The following is a 16,324-nucleotide window of genomic DNA, read 5'->3' as shown; positions in this document are numbered from 1 at the left end:
AAAGTCGTCGTAGCCACAGCCATCGCAATAGCCCACGGTCGCCACAGCCACTCGCGGCTGCCGCAACAGCCCGCAGTCGCCACAACCCTAGCGGCCCTCGCAGCAATCCTACGGTCGCCACAGCCCGCAGTCGCCACAACCCTAGCGGCCCTCGCAGCAATCCTACAGTCGCCACAGCCCGCCGCACCAATGCTAGCGACCGCTGTAGCGGCCTCACGCAGCTGTTGGCTGACAATTGGGTCACAGATTGCTCGGCCATCTAGATCTACGCTAGCCGCGGCCACTGCCACCGAACTCTTCATCGCCACACCCCTCTCCGTGCATAGTTGCCTACTCGTGCAGCCACGCCTACTTGCGTCGCCATGCATACTTGAGCGGCCACGCCTACTTGTGCCGCCACACCTACTTGGGTCATCATCGCGCCTGCGTGTTGCTCGCCTTCCACTGCTGCTGAATCAGACACCACCCGAGCCTACCATTCTTGGTACGCTCATCAATTCCCTCTCGGCGTTGTATTTCTTTCAGTGCCTCCGAACATTTTCTCCACCACCGGAATTAGATTAGTGATAGATAGGATTCGCGACATAAGGATTAGGATTTCATTTGGTATGTCCTTGGTTGAGACTGTCTAAGGTGTGCGCAAAAGCAGCAGTAGCCGAGCTCGCACCATCGGCCTTCAACCCGACGTCCGGAACATCTGGAGCCTAGTGGCATTCCCAGCTTGCACTTACCGTGGCCTAATGGTCGTTGGTGTCCGTCGACGCCAGATTTTTACTTCTCAGTGATTTCATCATTGCATCATCATCACTCTCATTACGTCCACATTAGTCGTCTCCACTACATCACATGATTGTCATCGCCCTCCTTGTGGTGTAACACGAGCCGTTTGATCTCAGCATCCGTCGTGTTACATCAGCATGCTTATAAATTAGTAATTACATTAACACATTACCCTCGAGCCTGAAGCGTAGATCAGTGCTATGATACCCTATTAGAAATAATAAAAGGAAACCAAGATTAAGCCCAACATAAGTAAATTCGTAACTAAGTATTAAGTTGCTAGATTAGATGCATCAGACATATGGATATGGCTAAAAGGTTCTAATTGTGTTGAGGGAGCTTGTATTATATTCAAATGACTTAAGTAAGGGGCGTAATGTGTGCCTAAGAATAAAAGAGATATGCCGCTCAAACGGCCAGGCCTGCCCTCTCATGCTAGGAATATACATATTCAGACAAGCCAAGTTGTATATTCATCTGCATCTTCCTTGAATCAAAGGTTTAATTGATATCAGTCTCAGTTTTCATATGTGCCCATGAAGGAACTACAATTCATCTGCATCTTTCTTGAATGCTGAAAGTGAAGCCTAAATGAATGGTCTGATGCCATTATTGGAATAAGAGAAACAAATATTAGATTCCATTGAGTGGAACATTCTTGATTAATGATAGCAAGACTATGTAGGGTTTGCATTTATGTAACAAGCTAAGCTACATCATTCCCCTGATGATGGAAGCTTAGACTAATCCTTTAATAATAATGCTATCAGAGGCGGCTACCTACTTGTTATCAACGGTACAACATCTGACCTAATGTATGACCCTTAAAAATTACAAGGCTGAAATGAATAACTATTGACACATTGCATGGCCATGATTAATAACAAATCAATCTCCCTAATGACCCCCTCCGCCAAACTTCTATTTCATTCAGGGTGAGAAACATCTTTAGATGCTGCAGTTCTCTCTGAGGCGACGACGTCCACCACATGACTTATAAAGGAGAGGAAGCACTGTCTACAGGAACCAGGCAGGAAGACCTGCTTGGAAAGATATGAACTGTCATCATGGTGGTGGCAAGGTGGAGCAGAAATGGGCCGTGAAGCAGAGGCAGAATGATCAAGCCGGCAGGCTGCAAGGACGGTGTGGGTGGAGATCCAAGCAATCTCTTTGAATTTGGACTTCCCTGTAAACGCAGAATGATTAGTTGTCTCTCTTTTAAAAAGTTCACATGAATGTAAACAAGAACACAGATAAGAGCTTTTACCGATAAGTCGGCCTTTGGATTTCAAGTTGGTCTTGACCAAGGTCCGAATTTCGTCCTTAGCATCACCAGAACTCGTCGTAGAAGCTTCATTACCCCTGATATCTTGTCCAGCAGGTACACTTTCGCTATCAGTCAAAGATGAGCACTGAGAAGGGCTACATCTAGGCACTGAGCTTGATGATATCTCTCTATGTCTACTGCAGTGGTCCATCAAATGCTTTCTTCCGCATTCTTCAGGCCCAGATTTCCCCCTATTTCGGGTTGAGAAATTCTTCCCAAGAAAATTCAAAGAATTGTCAACTTTGATGCTTGTTCCAGCTCCTACTGGTGATTGATACCTTGAAAGTTTCTCACCAGTGGTCACGTTTTTGTGTGACTCTTGGGGTTGGTGGCTGACTCCAGACTGAACAATCTTTGCTGATTTTGCAAGTTCCAACATCTTCCAAGCTCTATCAATGTCATCAGAGACATTGCGCTTTTCTTTTTTGGGAAACTTGAATCCTGGATCAGTTTTACCGAAAGAAGACCGACGGCTAGATAGACAAGAAGAGGTTGGTCTGAAACCCATTGAACCGCTCTGGAACTTTGACCAATTTTCCCTCATCTGCTGTATGTGCAGATGCAGATCTCGTTGGCGATGCAGGGTCCTTGCACCCGTCTCAATCAAGCTAATTGTTCCTTCTGTTGGGGTTCTTCTGTCTTTCTCTGCTCTTACACGAATCTGGGTCTTGGAAGATGCCTCATCACAAACAAGCTCAAGGATTGAAACAGATTTTTCAGCTTCTTTCTGTGCTTTAGGGGAATAGGAGTCACCTTCTTTCATCTTGGATTGCTCTCTCCTAGAAATGGCACAGTCTGGGCAGTACCAATCACCATCGGGGATGGTGACCCCATGGCCGGTGCAGTAAGTATGAGCAGAGGAATCACACAGATCGCATAGCAAAAGCAGGTGTTCATCCTCTGAAGTGTGACAAACGATACAGCTGATATCTGCATATGGGTCATCCTCTCCTGTTGCATTATTAACCAGTTGAGCCTGTAAAAATTTTGACATGTTCATTTATTGAAAGGAACTTTGACTTGATCATGATCAAAAGATTCTTCTACTTTTGAGGAAACTAAAGTGGTTAGGAATGAATCATAAGAATAGAAGATGCTATGAATGCAGACATCTTTGAGAAATTGGGTGAGCCATTGAGGGAGACTGTGGGGAAGGGATTCTGAGATCAGTTATTCCAATCGCCAAATATCGGATATTTCTGCAAGTCAGTTTAATTCTGTATCTGGGCTAGATTTTAAACTCAATTGTAGAAACTTTGGAAAAAAGTTTTGACCTGAAAAAGCTAAATAATGACGAAATTGTATACAGTTAGAAGGATTACGTTTTTAGAATAGAAAGGATTATCGGGGTTAGGACGGGAGAACCTTTTTAAAGTTTCTTGAACGGGATTATTAATTTTAAGGAAGGATTTGACAACTAGGGGAGACCGATTACGTCTTCCGGAAGCCATGTTCACCCAAGAACACTTGGTGTCCTCCCACGTGAAGAAATCTTAAAGTACCTATGAAAATTTTACCGAGCTAAGCATTAATTTTCACAAAAAGAATCTGAACGGATTAAAAATCGTTGCGCATCCATCTAGATTTCGAGTAGAGTGGAAATAAGTTCTACTCACAAAAAATTCATTGGGAATTTTTAAGGAAATCGCAACATAGAAAGGCGGAGAAGACTGGAGAACGGGATTAAGCATTCGACAGGTGACCTGGTCGCGCGCAGGAACTTTCACTTTCCGCTCCTGAGGGAAGACCCCAGGAACAATTGGCCGCTGGATTGAACCGAATCTTTGTTTACACATTGGGCAACGGGACTCGATCTTCGCCCATTCCATGATGCACAAGAAGCAGAAGTAATGATCGCAGCAGTCGATAAATCCCCGAATCAAACGATACTCCTCTCCGAAACAGATACCGCAAGTTCTACCGTCACCGGTCGACTCCTGGGTTTGAGATGAAATCTCGAAATCTGTCATCTTTCGCTTACCCTTGTCGCAAGAATGCGGAGATAGAGAGGGGGGCGGAATTTTCAAGCGCTTGTTCTCGGGGAAGGAATCCCCCATGGCCTCTTCTCGTCCCATCTGGTCTGCAAATTTGGTAGAATTAAGACATCGAATGGGATAATTTCAATTGGGTTAATAGCACGAAATATCCCAAATTTTTAAAAAATCTGAGATATAACCTAAACTTTTTTTTTGGCAGGGTATATCCCAAACTCTCTAAGTCGACGCCGACATATCCCGGTGATGATGTGGAATCCATCGCGGCTGCCAGGTGCATTTCCGGCCAGATTTTGACCTGGCGGAATCCACCTGGCAGCCACGATGGATTCCACGTCATAACAGGGATTCCACTTGCCAGGTGTTTTCCGATAAGAGAGAGAGAGAGGCATTCTAGAGAGAGAGAGAGGCGTTCTAGAGAGAGAAATGGAGAGAGAGGCATTCTAGAGAGAGAAAGAGAGGCATTCTAGAGAGAGAGAGAAAGGGAGAGAGTGGCCTTGTTCCTTGACTACGACGGCATGCTCTCGCCCATCTTCGACGACCCCGACCGTGCTTTCATGTCCGATTCTGTGAGTCTTCTCTCATTTCCCTGCTTGTTCCCTTCTTCTCTTCTCTCTCTCTAGAACTCCTCTCTCTCCCTTTCTCTCTCTCTCACTAGAATGTCTCTCTTTCTCTCTCTAGAATGCCTCTCTCTCCCTTTCTCTCTCTAGAATTCCTCTCTCTCCCTTTCTCTCTCTAGAATTCCTCTCTCTCTCTAGAATGCCTCTCTCTCTCTTATCGGAAAACACCTGGCAGGTGGAATCCCCGTTATGACGTGGAATCCATCGTGGCTGCCAGGTGGATTCCGCTAGGTCAAAATCTGGCCGGAAATGCACCTGGCAGCCATGATGGATTCCACGTCATCACTGGGATATGTCGGCGTCGACTTAGAGAGTTTGAGATATACCGTGCCAAAAAAAAGTTTAGGTTATATCTCAGATTTTTGAAAAAATTTGGGATATTTCGTGCTATTAACCCTATTTCAATTTGTAGTAGCTAGTAATCATCACCACAAATTTATTACAAAAATAAAATTTTCTCAATTATGATTATTATATAGTGATGGCATTATTACCGTTTTTGAGTTGGCCTAGGGAGTGGATCATGCATAGAAATACAGGGTATAAAATGATGGATGTCAATTGATTTTTTATCTTTCAAAAAAAGTTGCACTTCCAACTTTGATTGATGAGTATTTTGTGAATAATGAACAGTATATGCTGATATTACAAAATTTTAATTTTTATTAAATGCACCTTATACATCAAAAATTCAAATAAATAACCTCAATAATGTAATGAATTTGACGGCTTAAAATTCCCTAAGAATTATCTTTGAATTGCGGATCTTATGATCTTTTCACTATGAACTGGTTCGTGAATTTAAGCCATACATCTTCCATTAACTGCTGTAATCATTTTTTACAACTGGGATAAGATAAACTATAATAATTTTATTGAAATTTAAATCAATAATTAAAGGTTTAACCAACTTGACTATCTCCATAAGAATGAAGATACCAGGTACTAACTTAATGCAATTAATTCCAAAATTGTATATTTCTTTAGTAGCTAAAATTTTTCAAAAGATTATAATTGACTAAAAGTTTATCATGATAAGTCCCTTTAGATTTTCTGCAATTAACAGTTATGTCAGACATTAATTACAATGGTAAGCCTGGAAATTTTGGATAAAATGTTCATGAAAAAATTAGATACCTTTTTGGGATATAATTCAGTTAAGGAGCTCATATTGTAAAGATCAAATAGATAATTTGGAATATTATAACTTAAAATTTAAACAAATAATAATCATATATATGCTATATAATTTGAAAATGCTCACAAATTACTGAGTCAGAATAAAGGGGATACATGGGTCATTGAGAGAGAGAGACAGTAAGAAAGATAATAAGAGATTGATAGACAAAGGTGGTCACAGAGAATATATAAAAAAGAGAGAGGTGATACTGGGAGATAAATATGATATAAAGAAATATTTATCAAGAAATAAGAATGATGAAGAATCCAAAAAATGAAAATAATAGTTTGAAAATATAGCAAATCAGTCTCTCTTACACTTTTATCCAATCAGAACAGGATTAAATATAAGAGTTTGAAATTACCACATCTCTTATGAAATTTATTTCTGTAAAAATTTAGCTTAATTGAGAGAGAGAACTGCAGTGTGTCGTCCTCATACTTTCCAAAATTCCAAGCCCTAAGTATTGTTTCTTTAAATCCAAGTTCCAAAGATAGATCGATCTCATGTTCAAGATGTGATAGTGGGTTTTCATTTTTATTTGAATATGTTTTGCATTGATATCAAAGCAATCAATGTTCATAAAAGCAATAAAATATAAAATGTATATTATTTTACATTAAAATAATGAAAAAATAACAAGCACAGAAGTAACTATATAAATTTTAAGCTATAAAATACTAAAATATTTAAGTAAATATTTATTTGGTGCTTAGAAGCACTAAACTAATAAAGCCACCTTGTGTATATAGGTCCATAAATTTAACGAAATTAATAAAAACATTGGTCCAATATATAAGATTCTGACGATATTAGAGATTATTTAGAATGTTCATAAATCATGTAATAAATTTATGTTGTGCTTTTTTATTAAAATCACATGAAAAAATTCTCTCATACCACTAAACTGTTGTGTATACGATTAGAAATGAAATACAAAATCTGATATTTGATAAATAGCATTAGTTGAATCAAAGGGGCATAAGATAATTAAGTAGCGTTTTTTATTTGGTTGACAGTACAGGGAACGGGTTGAACTTTCAACTTTTAAATAGATAAATAACGGCATATCATTTATCATTCATCAGTTTTTTTATCAATAAAACTTGGTCGAATGAGTCAAAAGAAAAGGCCAGCACTTATATGTATGATAGAGTACATGTGCAGTGATAATTTTGATATTTTAAATTTTTAATTAAATATAATTTTGAAATTGACTTAATAAAAAATGTATTTTATCCATGGTTTTTGTAGATTTTCAATGACTGATTCAATCATCAATGAGATAATTCATTGGGTTTTAAATATTTTAGTGGGAATATTAAGAAGATTTGAAAATAAAATTCAAATAAGTATTTCTGTCGTCAGAAATTTAATCTTTAGTGACTTCTCAAAAAACTTGTAAATTTATAGCGGCTCTTAAAATGACACTAGAAAAATAATAAAGTGTATCGTTTACATTTTAAAAAATGAATCAACTATCAGATGACCCAAAACTCAAGTGAAAAAGGAGGTGATTGCACCAAACAAGTCTCACTCTGTAATTGCTTCCTATAACACATCTTAAGAGCTACATCACCACATGGGACAGTCAAGTATTGATAACTTTGGCTTCAATTTGTGCGTCCTTCAAAGCTCCACATAATACATTCATTGATATGTAGTTCAATGAATGACTCGAACCAATGTCCTGACTTAGGTCACTGCCTCGCCCAAAGAATTGGTGCATGTGTGTGATGAGGCCCCAGTGTCTAGAATATCCTCCAATCTGGAGTTACTGTCATACGAGTCAGCCATCTTGGTGACAATCATATTCACCTCCATTATAGGTGCCATAAAAGAGATATCAAAACACACCAGAATTGGCTGCAGGCTAATGAAAAAACAATAGCATAATACACTTAAACTTCAAATATTGTTTATTTTAGTATTCCAGGACAACTTTTATCCCTAATATTGTTTATTTTAGTATTTACTGTACTTCCTCTGACATCCATTGTTGCATTTTGTGCAACACAAAAATATACTTCAGCAAAACAAATCAAGGCAAGTTCATAGAAAATAAGATAAAGATAAAGTTCACAAAAATATTCCTTGATTCATCCCCGTACTAATAAACCTTGAAATTAAATATTAAACCTGCCATTTTCATTTAAAAACAATTATTTCCAGCTCAAATAAATCCCTTAAAATTCATAAAATTAACAGAAAAATAGGAAAAAATCAGAAATCACTTGAAACACTATTTTCATGTAAATATATGATAACACATCACATATGGCCGGTGTCTCAATCCATAAAACATCATCAGTAAATATAGAGAACTGCCCAAAAATGTGACAAATCTCTTTCATCAACTCCCACTCATCCTTCGACATCTTCGTGTGACTCATGGGACACGTCATTTGGCGCTAAACATCGGGTTGACACTCTTTATCTTCTTTGCAATCAACCTCTCATCAGTAGAGGCATTATCAGTAGTCACAACATAAATCTGCATAAATACATGTTATGAATAAAATTGCATGTTTAACTTAAAAGAGAAGTTTGTTTTTGAATGATGACCTTTGGTCGCAGACAAAATTCTTCCAGGACCTGGAGAACAATGGACGCTATGATGTCCCCATCGTGCTTGTCGAGGATCTTTCGGATGGCAAGTACTCACTCCAGGTACACCCACTTCTCGTCCACCCAATGAATGGTGATGCCTCGAAGACCAGCACCATTCTCTGCAGTCCATGCATCCATAGTGAGGGACACTCGGTCGACGCTATCCCATAGCTTCTTTAAGTCTTCCTTCATGCGGCCATGCATTTGGATCGTCCAATGCTTCATGACCTTCTCACTTGGGGGGTCCAAGTCCAACTGTGTTGTATAGCACCACAACTCTTTGAATGCAACATTATGAACGATACTCCACGGGAAATCCGTTAAGCATATGAAACACACAATGACATTCTTCATCACATAGAGGTCCTCGTCGGATTGGCCCTCCATGTGGTTGGTCGTCCATGGCCTCGGCAATAAGCGGATGTTGCTTGTAGACCATGACCTTTAGCTCCGCATGACGAGCAGGATGACAAGATTTGAAATGTCTCCAAAATACATTGGTGCTCTTGTCAGCTTGCCACTTGATCGTTTTTTTCTTATTGTGTGGGTTCTTCTTATGACACAGTAAGCATGCATAGTACCCATCACCAATATGTAGGAAGTAGTCTATGATGTTTGATCAGTTTGATCGTGGGGGACTTTATGCACCACCAGATGTTCCGGCCTTGGTATCTTGATGACCTTGGGATCCTGCCCCAGAGGAGTCTTGGGGCCGCGCATTACTTCTAGATGTGTTCATTTTATAAGAAGCATAAGTCAGTAATCAACGTTTGGTTCTACTAGATTACAGGAACGCACTATGATACGATATGCTTGAAAATCTAAACAAGGAAGACAATATTGAAAATTTATACACAGACAAACACAGATAAAGGCAAGAGTAATCTAAGAATGGTAAAACACATGAGAAGAAAGAGAAGGCAAATAAGAAAGCAGTAATCAATAACACACTTAGGATAAGAGGGAATCATGAGTGAGAGAAGATGAAGACGAAACAGAAGAAGAAGAGATGAAGAAACAGGGGGAGGAGAAGAGAAGAGGAAAAAGGAAGGGAAGAGGAGGAGAAAGGAGGAGGACAAGAGAAGAATAAAAAGAAGGAGAAGAGAAGAGAAAAAGGAGGAGGAGAAGAGAAGAGGAAAAAAGAAAGAGGAGAAGAGAAGATGAAAATAAAGGAGGAGAAGAGAAGAGGAAAAAGAAAAAGGAGAAGAGAAGAGGAAAATGGAAGTGGAAAAGAGAAGAGGAAAAAGGGAGGCAAATAGAAGAAGAAAAAGAAGGAGGAGAAGAGAAGAGACAAAGGGAGGAGGAGAAAAAGAAGAGGAAAAAGGAGGAGGAGAGGAAAAGAGGAAAAAGGAGAAGGAGAAGAGAAGAGGAAAAAGGGGGAGGAGAAGAGAAGAGAAGAGGAAAAAGGAGGAGAAGGGAAGAGGAAAAAGGGAGGAGAAGAAAAGAAGAAAAAGGAGGAGGAAAAGAAAAGAGGAAAAAAGAGGAGAAATGAAGAATAAAAAGGAGGAGAAGAGAAGAGGAAAAAAAAGGAGAAGAGAAGAGGAAAAAGGGAGGAGAAGAGAAGAGGAAAAAAAAGGAGAAGAGAAGAGGAAAAAGGGAGGAGAAGAGAAGAGGAAAAAAGGGAGGAGAAGATAAAAAGAAAAAGGAGGAGAAGAGAAGAAGAAAATGAAGAAGGAGAAGAGAAGAAGAAAATGAAGAAGGAGAAAAGAAGAGCAAAAAGGGAGGAGAAGAGAAGAGGAAAAAGGAGGAGGAGAAGAGAAAAGGAAAAAAGAGGAGAAGAGAAGAAGAAAAAGGAGGAGAAGAGAAAAGGAAAAAGAAGGAGAAGGAGAGAAGAGGAAAAAGGAGGAGGAAAGAAGAGGAATAGGGAGGAGAAGAAAAGAAGAAAAAGGAGGAGAAGAGAAGAGGGAAAAGAGGAGAAGAGAAGAACAAAAAAAGGAGGAGAAGAGAAGAGGAAAAACAAGGAGCTGAAGAGAAGAGGAAAAAAGGAGGAGAAGAGAAGAAGAAAAAGGAGGCGGAGAAGAGAAGAAGAAAAAGGAGGATAAGAGAAGAGGAAAAAGGAGGATAAGAGAAGAGGAAAAAGGAGGAGAAGAGACGAGGAAAGAAGAGGAGAAGAGACGAGGAAAAAAGAGGAGAAAAGACGAGTAAAAATGAGGAGAAGAGAAGAAGAAAAAGGAGGAGAAGAGAAGAGGAAAAAAGAGGAGAAGAGAAGAAGAAAAAGGAGGAGAAGAGAAGAGGAAAAAACAGGAGAAGAGAAGAAGAAAAAGGAGGAGAAGAGAAGAGGAAAAATAAGAAGGAGAAGAGAAGAGGAAAAAAGAGGAGGAGAAGAGAAGAGGAAAAAGGAGGAGAAGAGAAGAAGAAAAAGGAGGAGAAGAGAAGAAGAAAAAGGAGGAGAAGAAGACAAGAGGAAAAAAGAAGAGAAGAAGAAAAAGGAGGAGATGAGAAGAGGAAAAAGGAGAAGAAGAGAAGAGGAAAAAGGAGAAGAAAAGAAGAGGGGAAAGGAGGAAAAGAGAAGAAGAAAAAGGAGGAGGACAAGAGAGGAGGAAAAAAAGGCGGAGAAGAGAAGAAGAAAAAGGAGGAGAAGAGAAGAGGAAAAAGATAGAGGAGAAGAGAAGAAGAAAAAGGAGGAGAAGAGAAGAGGAAAAAGATGGAGGAGAAGAGAAGAGGAAAAAGATGGAGGAGAAGAGAAGGAGAAAAAGGAGGAGGAGAAGGGAAGAGGAAAAAGGAGGAGAGGAGAAGAGGAAAAAGGAGAGAGAAGAGAAGAAGAAAAAGGAGGAGAACAGAGAGGAAAAGGAGAAGAGAAGAGGAAAAGGATGAGGAGAAGAATAAGTGCATATATAAAATCGATGAAAAAGTATGGCATCAAGCTGGTTTATAAAATCAATTAACAAAAATGATGAATGGAGAAGAAGAATAAGAAGAAAAGAGGGAGGAGAAGAGAATAAGAAGAGGAGAAGCAACTTCACCACATAACAGTCTGGAACAGACAGATGCAGTAGCCTCATTAAGCAATAAACAAGAAGCTCTCTCTGAACTATTATGCAAACAGAGCAGCAAAAATAACTATGAAGTATGGCATCAAGCGCGTGTATAAAATCAATTAAAAAATCATGAATTGAGGCACCATAGAGCTGGAACCATTAGAGCGAAAAATGGCATGTAATGATGCTTGTGGCATGAGAAATTACTTGGTTGCTGTTGCCTGTTGGACAAAGAAGTATCCCACGCTTGTCAACCTTTCTGATGTGAATCGACACGAGAAGAACACAAAGATACCTTGACAGCATTCCAATCTCCGAGGCTTCAAAATGCTACAAAGAAACACAAAAGGAACAGCAATCAGAACTGCAAAAGAACTCCATAATGAAACGGAATTCAATATGGCAAGGCAGACCAAGCAGCGAATTGACCTGAACCAACTGAGACATGAGCCTATCCTCCACCATGCCGCAAGAGACATTAAAATTAAAAAGAGAATTGGAGGAAGAAGAGGAAGAATTTGAAGAAGAAGAAGAAGAGAGAATTAGAAGATGAAGAAGGGGAAGAAGATGAAGAGGGAGAAGGGGAAGAAGAAGATGATGATGATGATAAAGTAGGGTTGGGAAAAAATGTTTTGTTCACTCGCGAACATGCGAACGAACGAACACGAACACGAACACGAACAGTCCAAATTGGACACGAACATGTTCGCGAACGGTTTGCGAACAGATGAACTGTTCACGAACAGGCGGCATTCCCGAAGTAATGTTGTTTTCAATATAAATTATTTTTTTCCACTGAAAGAGATATATATATATATAGAGAGAGATAGAGAGAGAGAGAGAGGGAGGAAGGGAGGGAGAACGGGGATCTCTCTCTCTCCCGCCCTCCTCTCCCCTCTCCAATTCCCCATCCTCTCCCCTCCCTCCCTCCCTCTTTCACGCAGTCTCCCCGCTCCCTTGCCCCCTCTCTCTCTCCTCGGACCTCTCTCCCTCTCCCGTGCCATACCGTGTGCAGCCGTGCCCCCCTCTCTCTCCCTGCCCCTCTTTTTTTTCCCCCTGCCCCCCCCCCCGGCCTCCACCTCCCCCTCTCTCTCTCTCTCTCTCTCTCTCTCTCTCCACCCCCTCTCCCCTGCTTCCTGTCTCTCTCTCTCCCTCTGTCTCTCTCTCTCTCTCTCCCTCTGCCTCTCTCTCTCTCTCTCTGTCTCTGTCTCTCTCTCTGTCTCTCTGTCTCTCTCTCTCTCTCTCTCTCTCTCTCTCTCTCTCTCTCTCTCTCTCTCTCTCTCTCTCTCTCTCTCTCTCTATCTCTACCTCTCTGATCATACATTTTTTACCGTTTTAAAAAAGTGTAGAGTTCGTGTTTGTTCGCGAACGAACACGAACAGACCGAACACGAACACGAAGCAAATTTTTCTTCTGTTTGTTCGTCGTCGAACAGTGTTCGTTCAACGATGAAACATGAACTGCCCCTCCCTAGGATGGAGGAGGAGCAGTAGAAGAAGAAGCTGAACTGCCGAACAAGAAGAAAACGAAGAAGAAGAGAACTTCTGACCAGTGCTACAGTAGCCGTTTGCCGATGTCGCCGTCGTCGCCATGCTTCCGATGCAGTCCATCATCTGCCGTCCGCTAATAATTCAAAATTTTCAAACAAAACTTTGGCTATAGCGTTATAGATGTTGGATGTCGAACTTCGATATCCAACTTCGATATCCTCCCCCTGAGACGGAGGCGGATGACGACATCGAGACGGTACTGTCGCAACCGATATCCAATATCCAGATATCAGAAAAAACCGGATACCGGGAATCTGATTTCCGGTATCTGATATAGCATATGTCCCGAAACCGTAATCCGATACTGGTATTGGGACGGGCGATCCCTTGTTTGAAAGATAGTGAGAAGGAGAGAAAAAATGGAGAAAGACAAAGAAATATATATATATATATAGAGAGAGAGAGATAAAGAAAGAGAGGGTGAGAAAGAGAGAGAGAGAGAGAGAGAGAGAGAGAGTTAGAGATGGGTATACTTCCGGATCGTCCCAGACGAGGACGATAGACGAGACGGGACGAAATTCGTCCCGGCTGACGTCCATCATTTCCCCTGGGACGAAGTACGGGACGGTATTTCGTCCGGGACTATCCCGTCCTACCTCTCTTGGACGAAGTTTCGGACCGTCCCAACTCTCCTGGATGAATTTTCGTCCCGTTCGGACCAAAATAGAGAGAATTTCACGCCGCCAGCCCTAGTATTGTCCTTCGAAAGGAATTCGGCGTCGGGAAGCACGAGTCGTACCCAGTACCTTGCAGAGCCATCGGGTTGCCTTCTGAAACCCACCTTTGTCTTCCTCCATCTCTGCGAGTGATAGCGGTGATTCACCGTCGCGAAGGTGTTCCACCGCCGGCAAGGTATGTTTTCTACCTATCTATTCTTCTATCTATCTACCTTTCTATATATCTATCTCTCTCTATCTATCTATCTATCTACCTATCTATCTATCTACCTATCTATCGATCATTGTATCTATCTATCTGTCGATCTAGCTATCTATCGATCTTTCTATGTAGCTATCTATCTACCTATCTATCGGTATTTCTATCTATCTATCTAGCTATCTATCTATCTAACTGTCGGTCTAGCTATCTATCGATCATTCTATCTGTCGATCTTTCTATCTATCTACCTAGCTATTTATCTATCGATCTATCCTGCTATCGATCTGTCCTTCTATCTGTCTATCGATCTATCCTTCTATCGATCTGTCCTTCTATTTGTCTCAGAATCAAAAAGAAGAAAAAATATATAAAGAATAGAAAAAATAATTATAAATTATCGTCCACTTTGGACGTTCACTATCCGGGTACCTTGGACGAACGAACTTTCCGTCCGATGGGACGAGATTCGTCCCATCCGGGGTACGTCGGACGATTTTTCGTCCAATATTTCGTCCGCGCCCATGGACGGGACGAAATCTTCGTCCCGTCCGCGTCCCGGAAGTATAGAGATAGGGAGAGAAAGAGGTAGGGAAAGAAAGAGAGAGAGAGGAAGAAAGAAATCTAGAGAGAGAAAGAAAGAGAGAGGAAGAGAAAGAAAGAAAGAGAGAGAGAGAGAGAGAAATAAATAAAGAAAGAGAGAGAGAGAGAGAGAGAGAGAGAGAGAGAGAGAAAGAAAGAGAAAGAGGGAGAGAGACAGAGAAGAAAGCAAGAAAGAGGGCAGGAGAGAGAAAGAGAGAGAGAGAGAGAAGAAAGAAAGAGAGAAAGGGAGAGGAAGAGAGAGAAACAGCAAAAGAGATAGAGAGAGAGAGAGAGAAAGAGCGCAAGTGAGAGAAACAGCGAAATAGATAGAGAGAGAGTACAGAAAAGGAGAGAGAGTATGGAAAGAGATAGAGAGAGAGAGAAAGAAAATGAGAAAGAGAAAGAAAAACAGAGAGAAAGAAAAAGAGGAAGAGAGAGAAAAACAGAGAAAGAGAGAGAGAAAGACAAAGAGAAAGAGAAAGGGAGAGAGAAAAACAGAGAGAGAGAGAGAGAGAAAAAGGAAGAGAGAAAGGGAGAGGAAGAGAGAGAATCAGCGAAAGAGGTAGAGAGAGAGAGAGAAAGAGCGCAAGAGGGAGAGAAACAGCAAAATAGATAGATAGAGAGAGAGAGAATGGAGAGAGAGAGAAAAAAAAGAGAAAGAGAGAGAGAAAGAAAAAAGAGAAAGAGAAAGAGAGATAGAAAACACAGAGAGAGAAAGAGAAAGAGAAAGAGAAAGAGAGAGAGAAAGAGAGAGAGGGAGAGGAAGAGAGAGAAACAGCGAAAGAGATAGAGAGATAGAGAGAGAGCGCAAGAGAGAGAGAGAGAGAAACAGCAAAATAGATAGAGAGAGAGAGAGAACATGGAGAGAGAGAGAGAATGAGAAAGAGAGAGAGAAAAACAGAGAGAGAGAGAGAGAAAGAAAAAGAGAAAGAGAGAAAAAAGAGAAACAGAGAGAGAGAAAGAAAAAGAGGAAGAGATAGAGAGAAACAGAGAGAGAGAGAGAGAGAAAAAAAGAGAAAGAGAGAGAGAAAGAAAAAGAGGAAGAGATAGAGAGAAACAGAGAGAGAGAGAGAAAAAAGAGAAAGAGAGATAGAAAGAAAAAGAGGAAGAGATAGAGAGAAACAGAGAGAGAGAGAGAAAGAGAAAAAAAGAGAGAAAGAGAGAGAGAAACAGAGAGAGAGAGAGAGAAAAAAAGAGAAAGAGAGAGAAAGAGAAATCGAGTGATAAAGAGAGAGAGAGAGAGAGAGAGAGAGAGAGAGACAGAGAGACAGAGACAGAGACAGAGACAGAGAAAGAGATAGAGAAATAGAGAAAGGAGAGAGAGAGAGAGAGAAAAAACAGAGAGAGAGAGAGAGAAAACAGGAAGAGAGAGAGAAACAGAAGAGAGAGAGACAGAAAGAGAGAGAGAGAGAGAGAGAGAGAGAGAGAGAGAGAGAGAGAGAGAGAGAGAGAGAGAGTTCTCTCCTTGTCTGCATTCTGTGCTACATTCTTTCCACAGGTGGACCAAACTTCATCCAGGTTTCTAGAAAGGAGTGCCCATTAAGATGGGCCCGACATTCGAGACAAACAGGTGATTATTTTGGAACTTGGAGCTCCACTGTCGCCTAACAGGGCAACAGCTCTGGCGAGCATATATGCACTATCCCTTTCTTTATCTACTATTTTATTCCCCCCAATATCTACTATTTTATTCCCCCCAATATCTACTATTTTCTTTATCTACTATTTCATACCCATCTATCACCCTCCAGTATTTATCCATCTCTATCAACCCATATATCAATATACCCATCTTTTATTTTATTTTCTTTTACTAGCATCTGTCTA

At 40.7% G+C, this 16,324-nt stretch overlaps 1 protein-coding gene across 1 annotated transcript; it reads right to left on the bottom strand.

Annotated features, from left to right (window-relative positions):
• Positions 1-1,657: 1,657 nt before the first annotated feature.
• On the bottom strand, positions 1,658-4,192 carry LOC144713208 (uncharacterized). The gene is made up of 3 exons (XM_078587722.1): positions 3,811-4,192; positions 2,048-3,083; positions 1,658-1,966 (listed from the first exon to the last, which is right to left on the bottom strand). Exons 1-3 carry the CDS (start codon positions 4,180-4,182, stop codon positions 1,707-1,709), a joined length of 1,668 nt encoding a protein of 555 aa, XP_078443848.1. The 5' UTR covers positions 4,183-4,192; the 3' UTR covers positions 1,658-1,706.
• Positions 4,193-16,324: the final 12,132 nt, after the last annotated feature.

Source organism: Wolffia australiana, chromosome 15 (genome assembly GCF_029677425.1).
Source record: "Wolffia australiana isolate 7733 chromosome 15, ASM2967742v1".
NCBI classification, from domain to species: domain Eukaryota; kingdom Viridiplantae; phylum Streptophyta; class Magnoliopsida; order Alismatales; family Araceae; genus Wolffia; species Wolffia australiana.
Note: the sequence above shows the minus strand (reverse complement) of the source record. Positions and strands in the feature narration are given on the sequence as shown.

What these genes read in the sequence shown, in the direction of transcription:
- LOC144713208 (XM_078587722.1), bottom strand. Translation starts at nt 4,182, where the DNA reads ATGGGACGAGAAGAGGCCATGGGGGATTCCTTCCCCGAGAACAAGCGC. An exon ending in AAGTTCCTGCGCGCGACCAG is followed by an intron (nt 3,084 to 3,810) that starts GTCACCTGTCGA and finishes AAATTTTTACAG; the next exon opens with GCTCAACTGGTTAATAATGC. An exon ending in ATCCAAAGGCCGACTTATCG is followed by an intron (nt 1,967 to 2,047) that starts GTAAAAGCTCTT and finishes CTGCGTTTACAG; the next exon opens with GGAAGTCCAAATTCAAAGAG.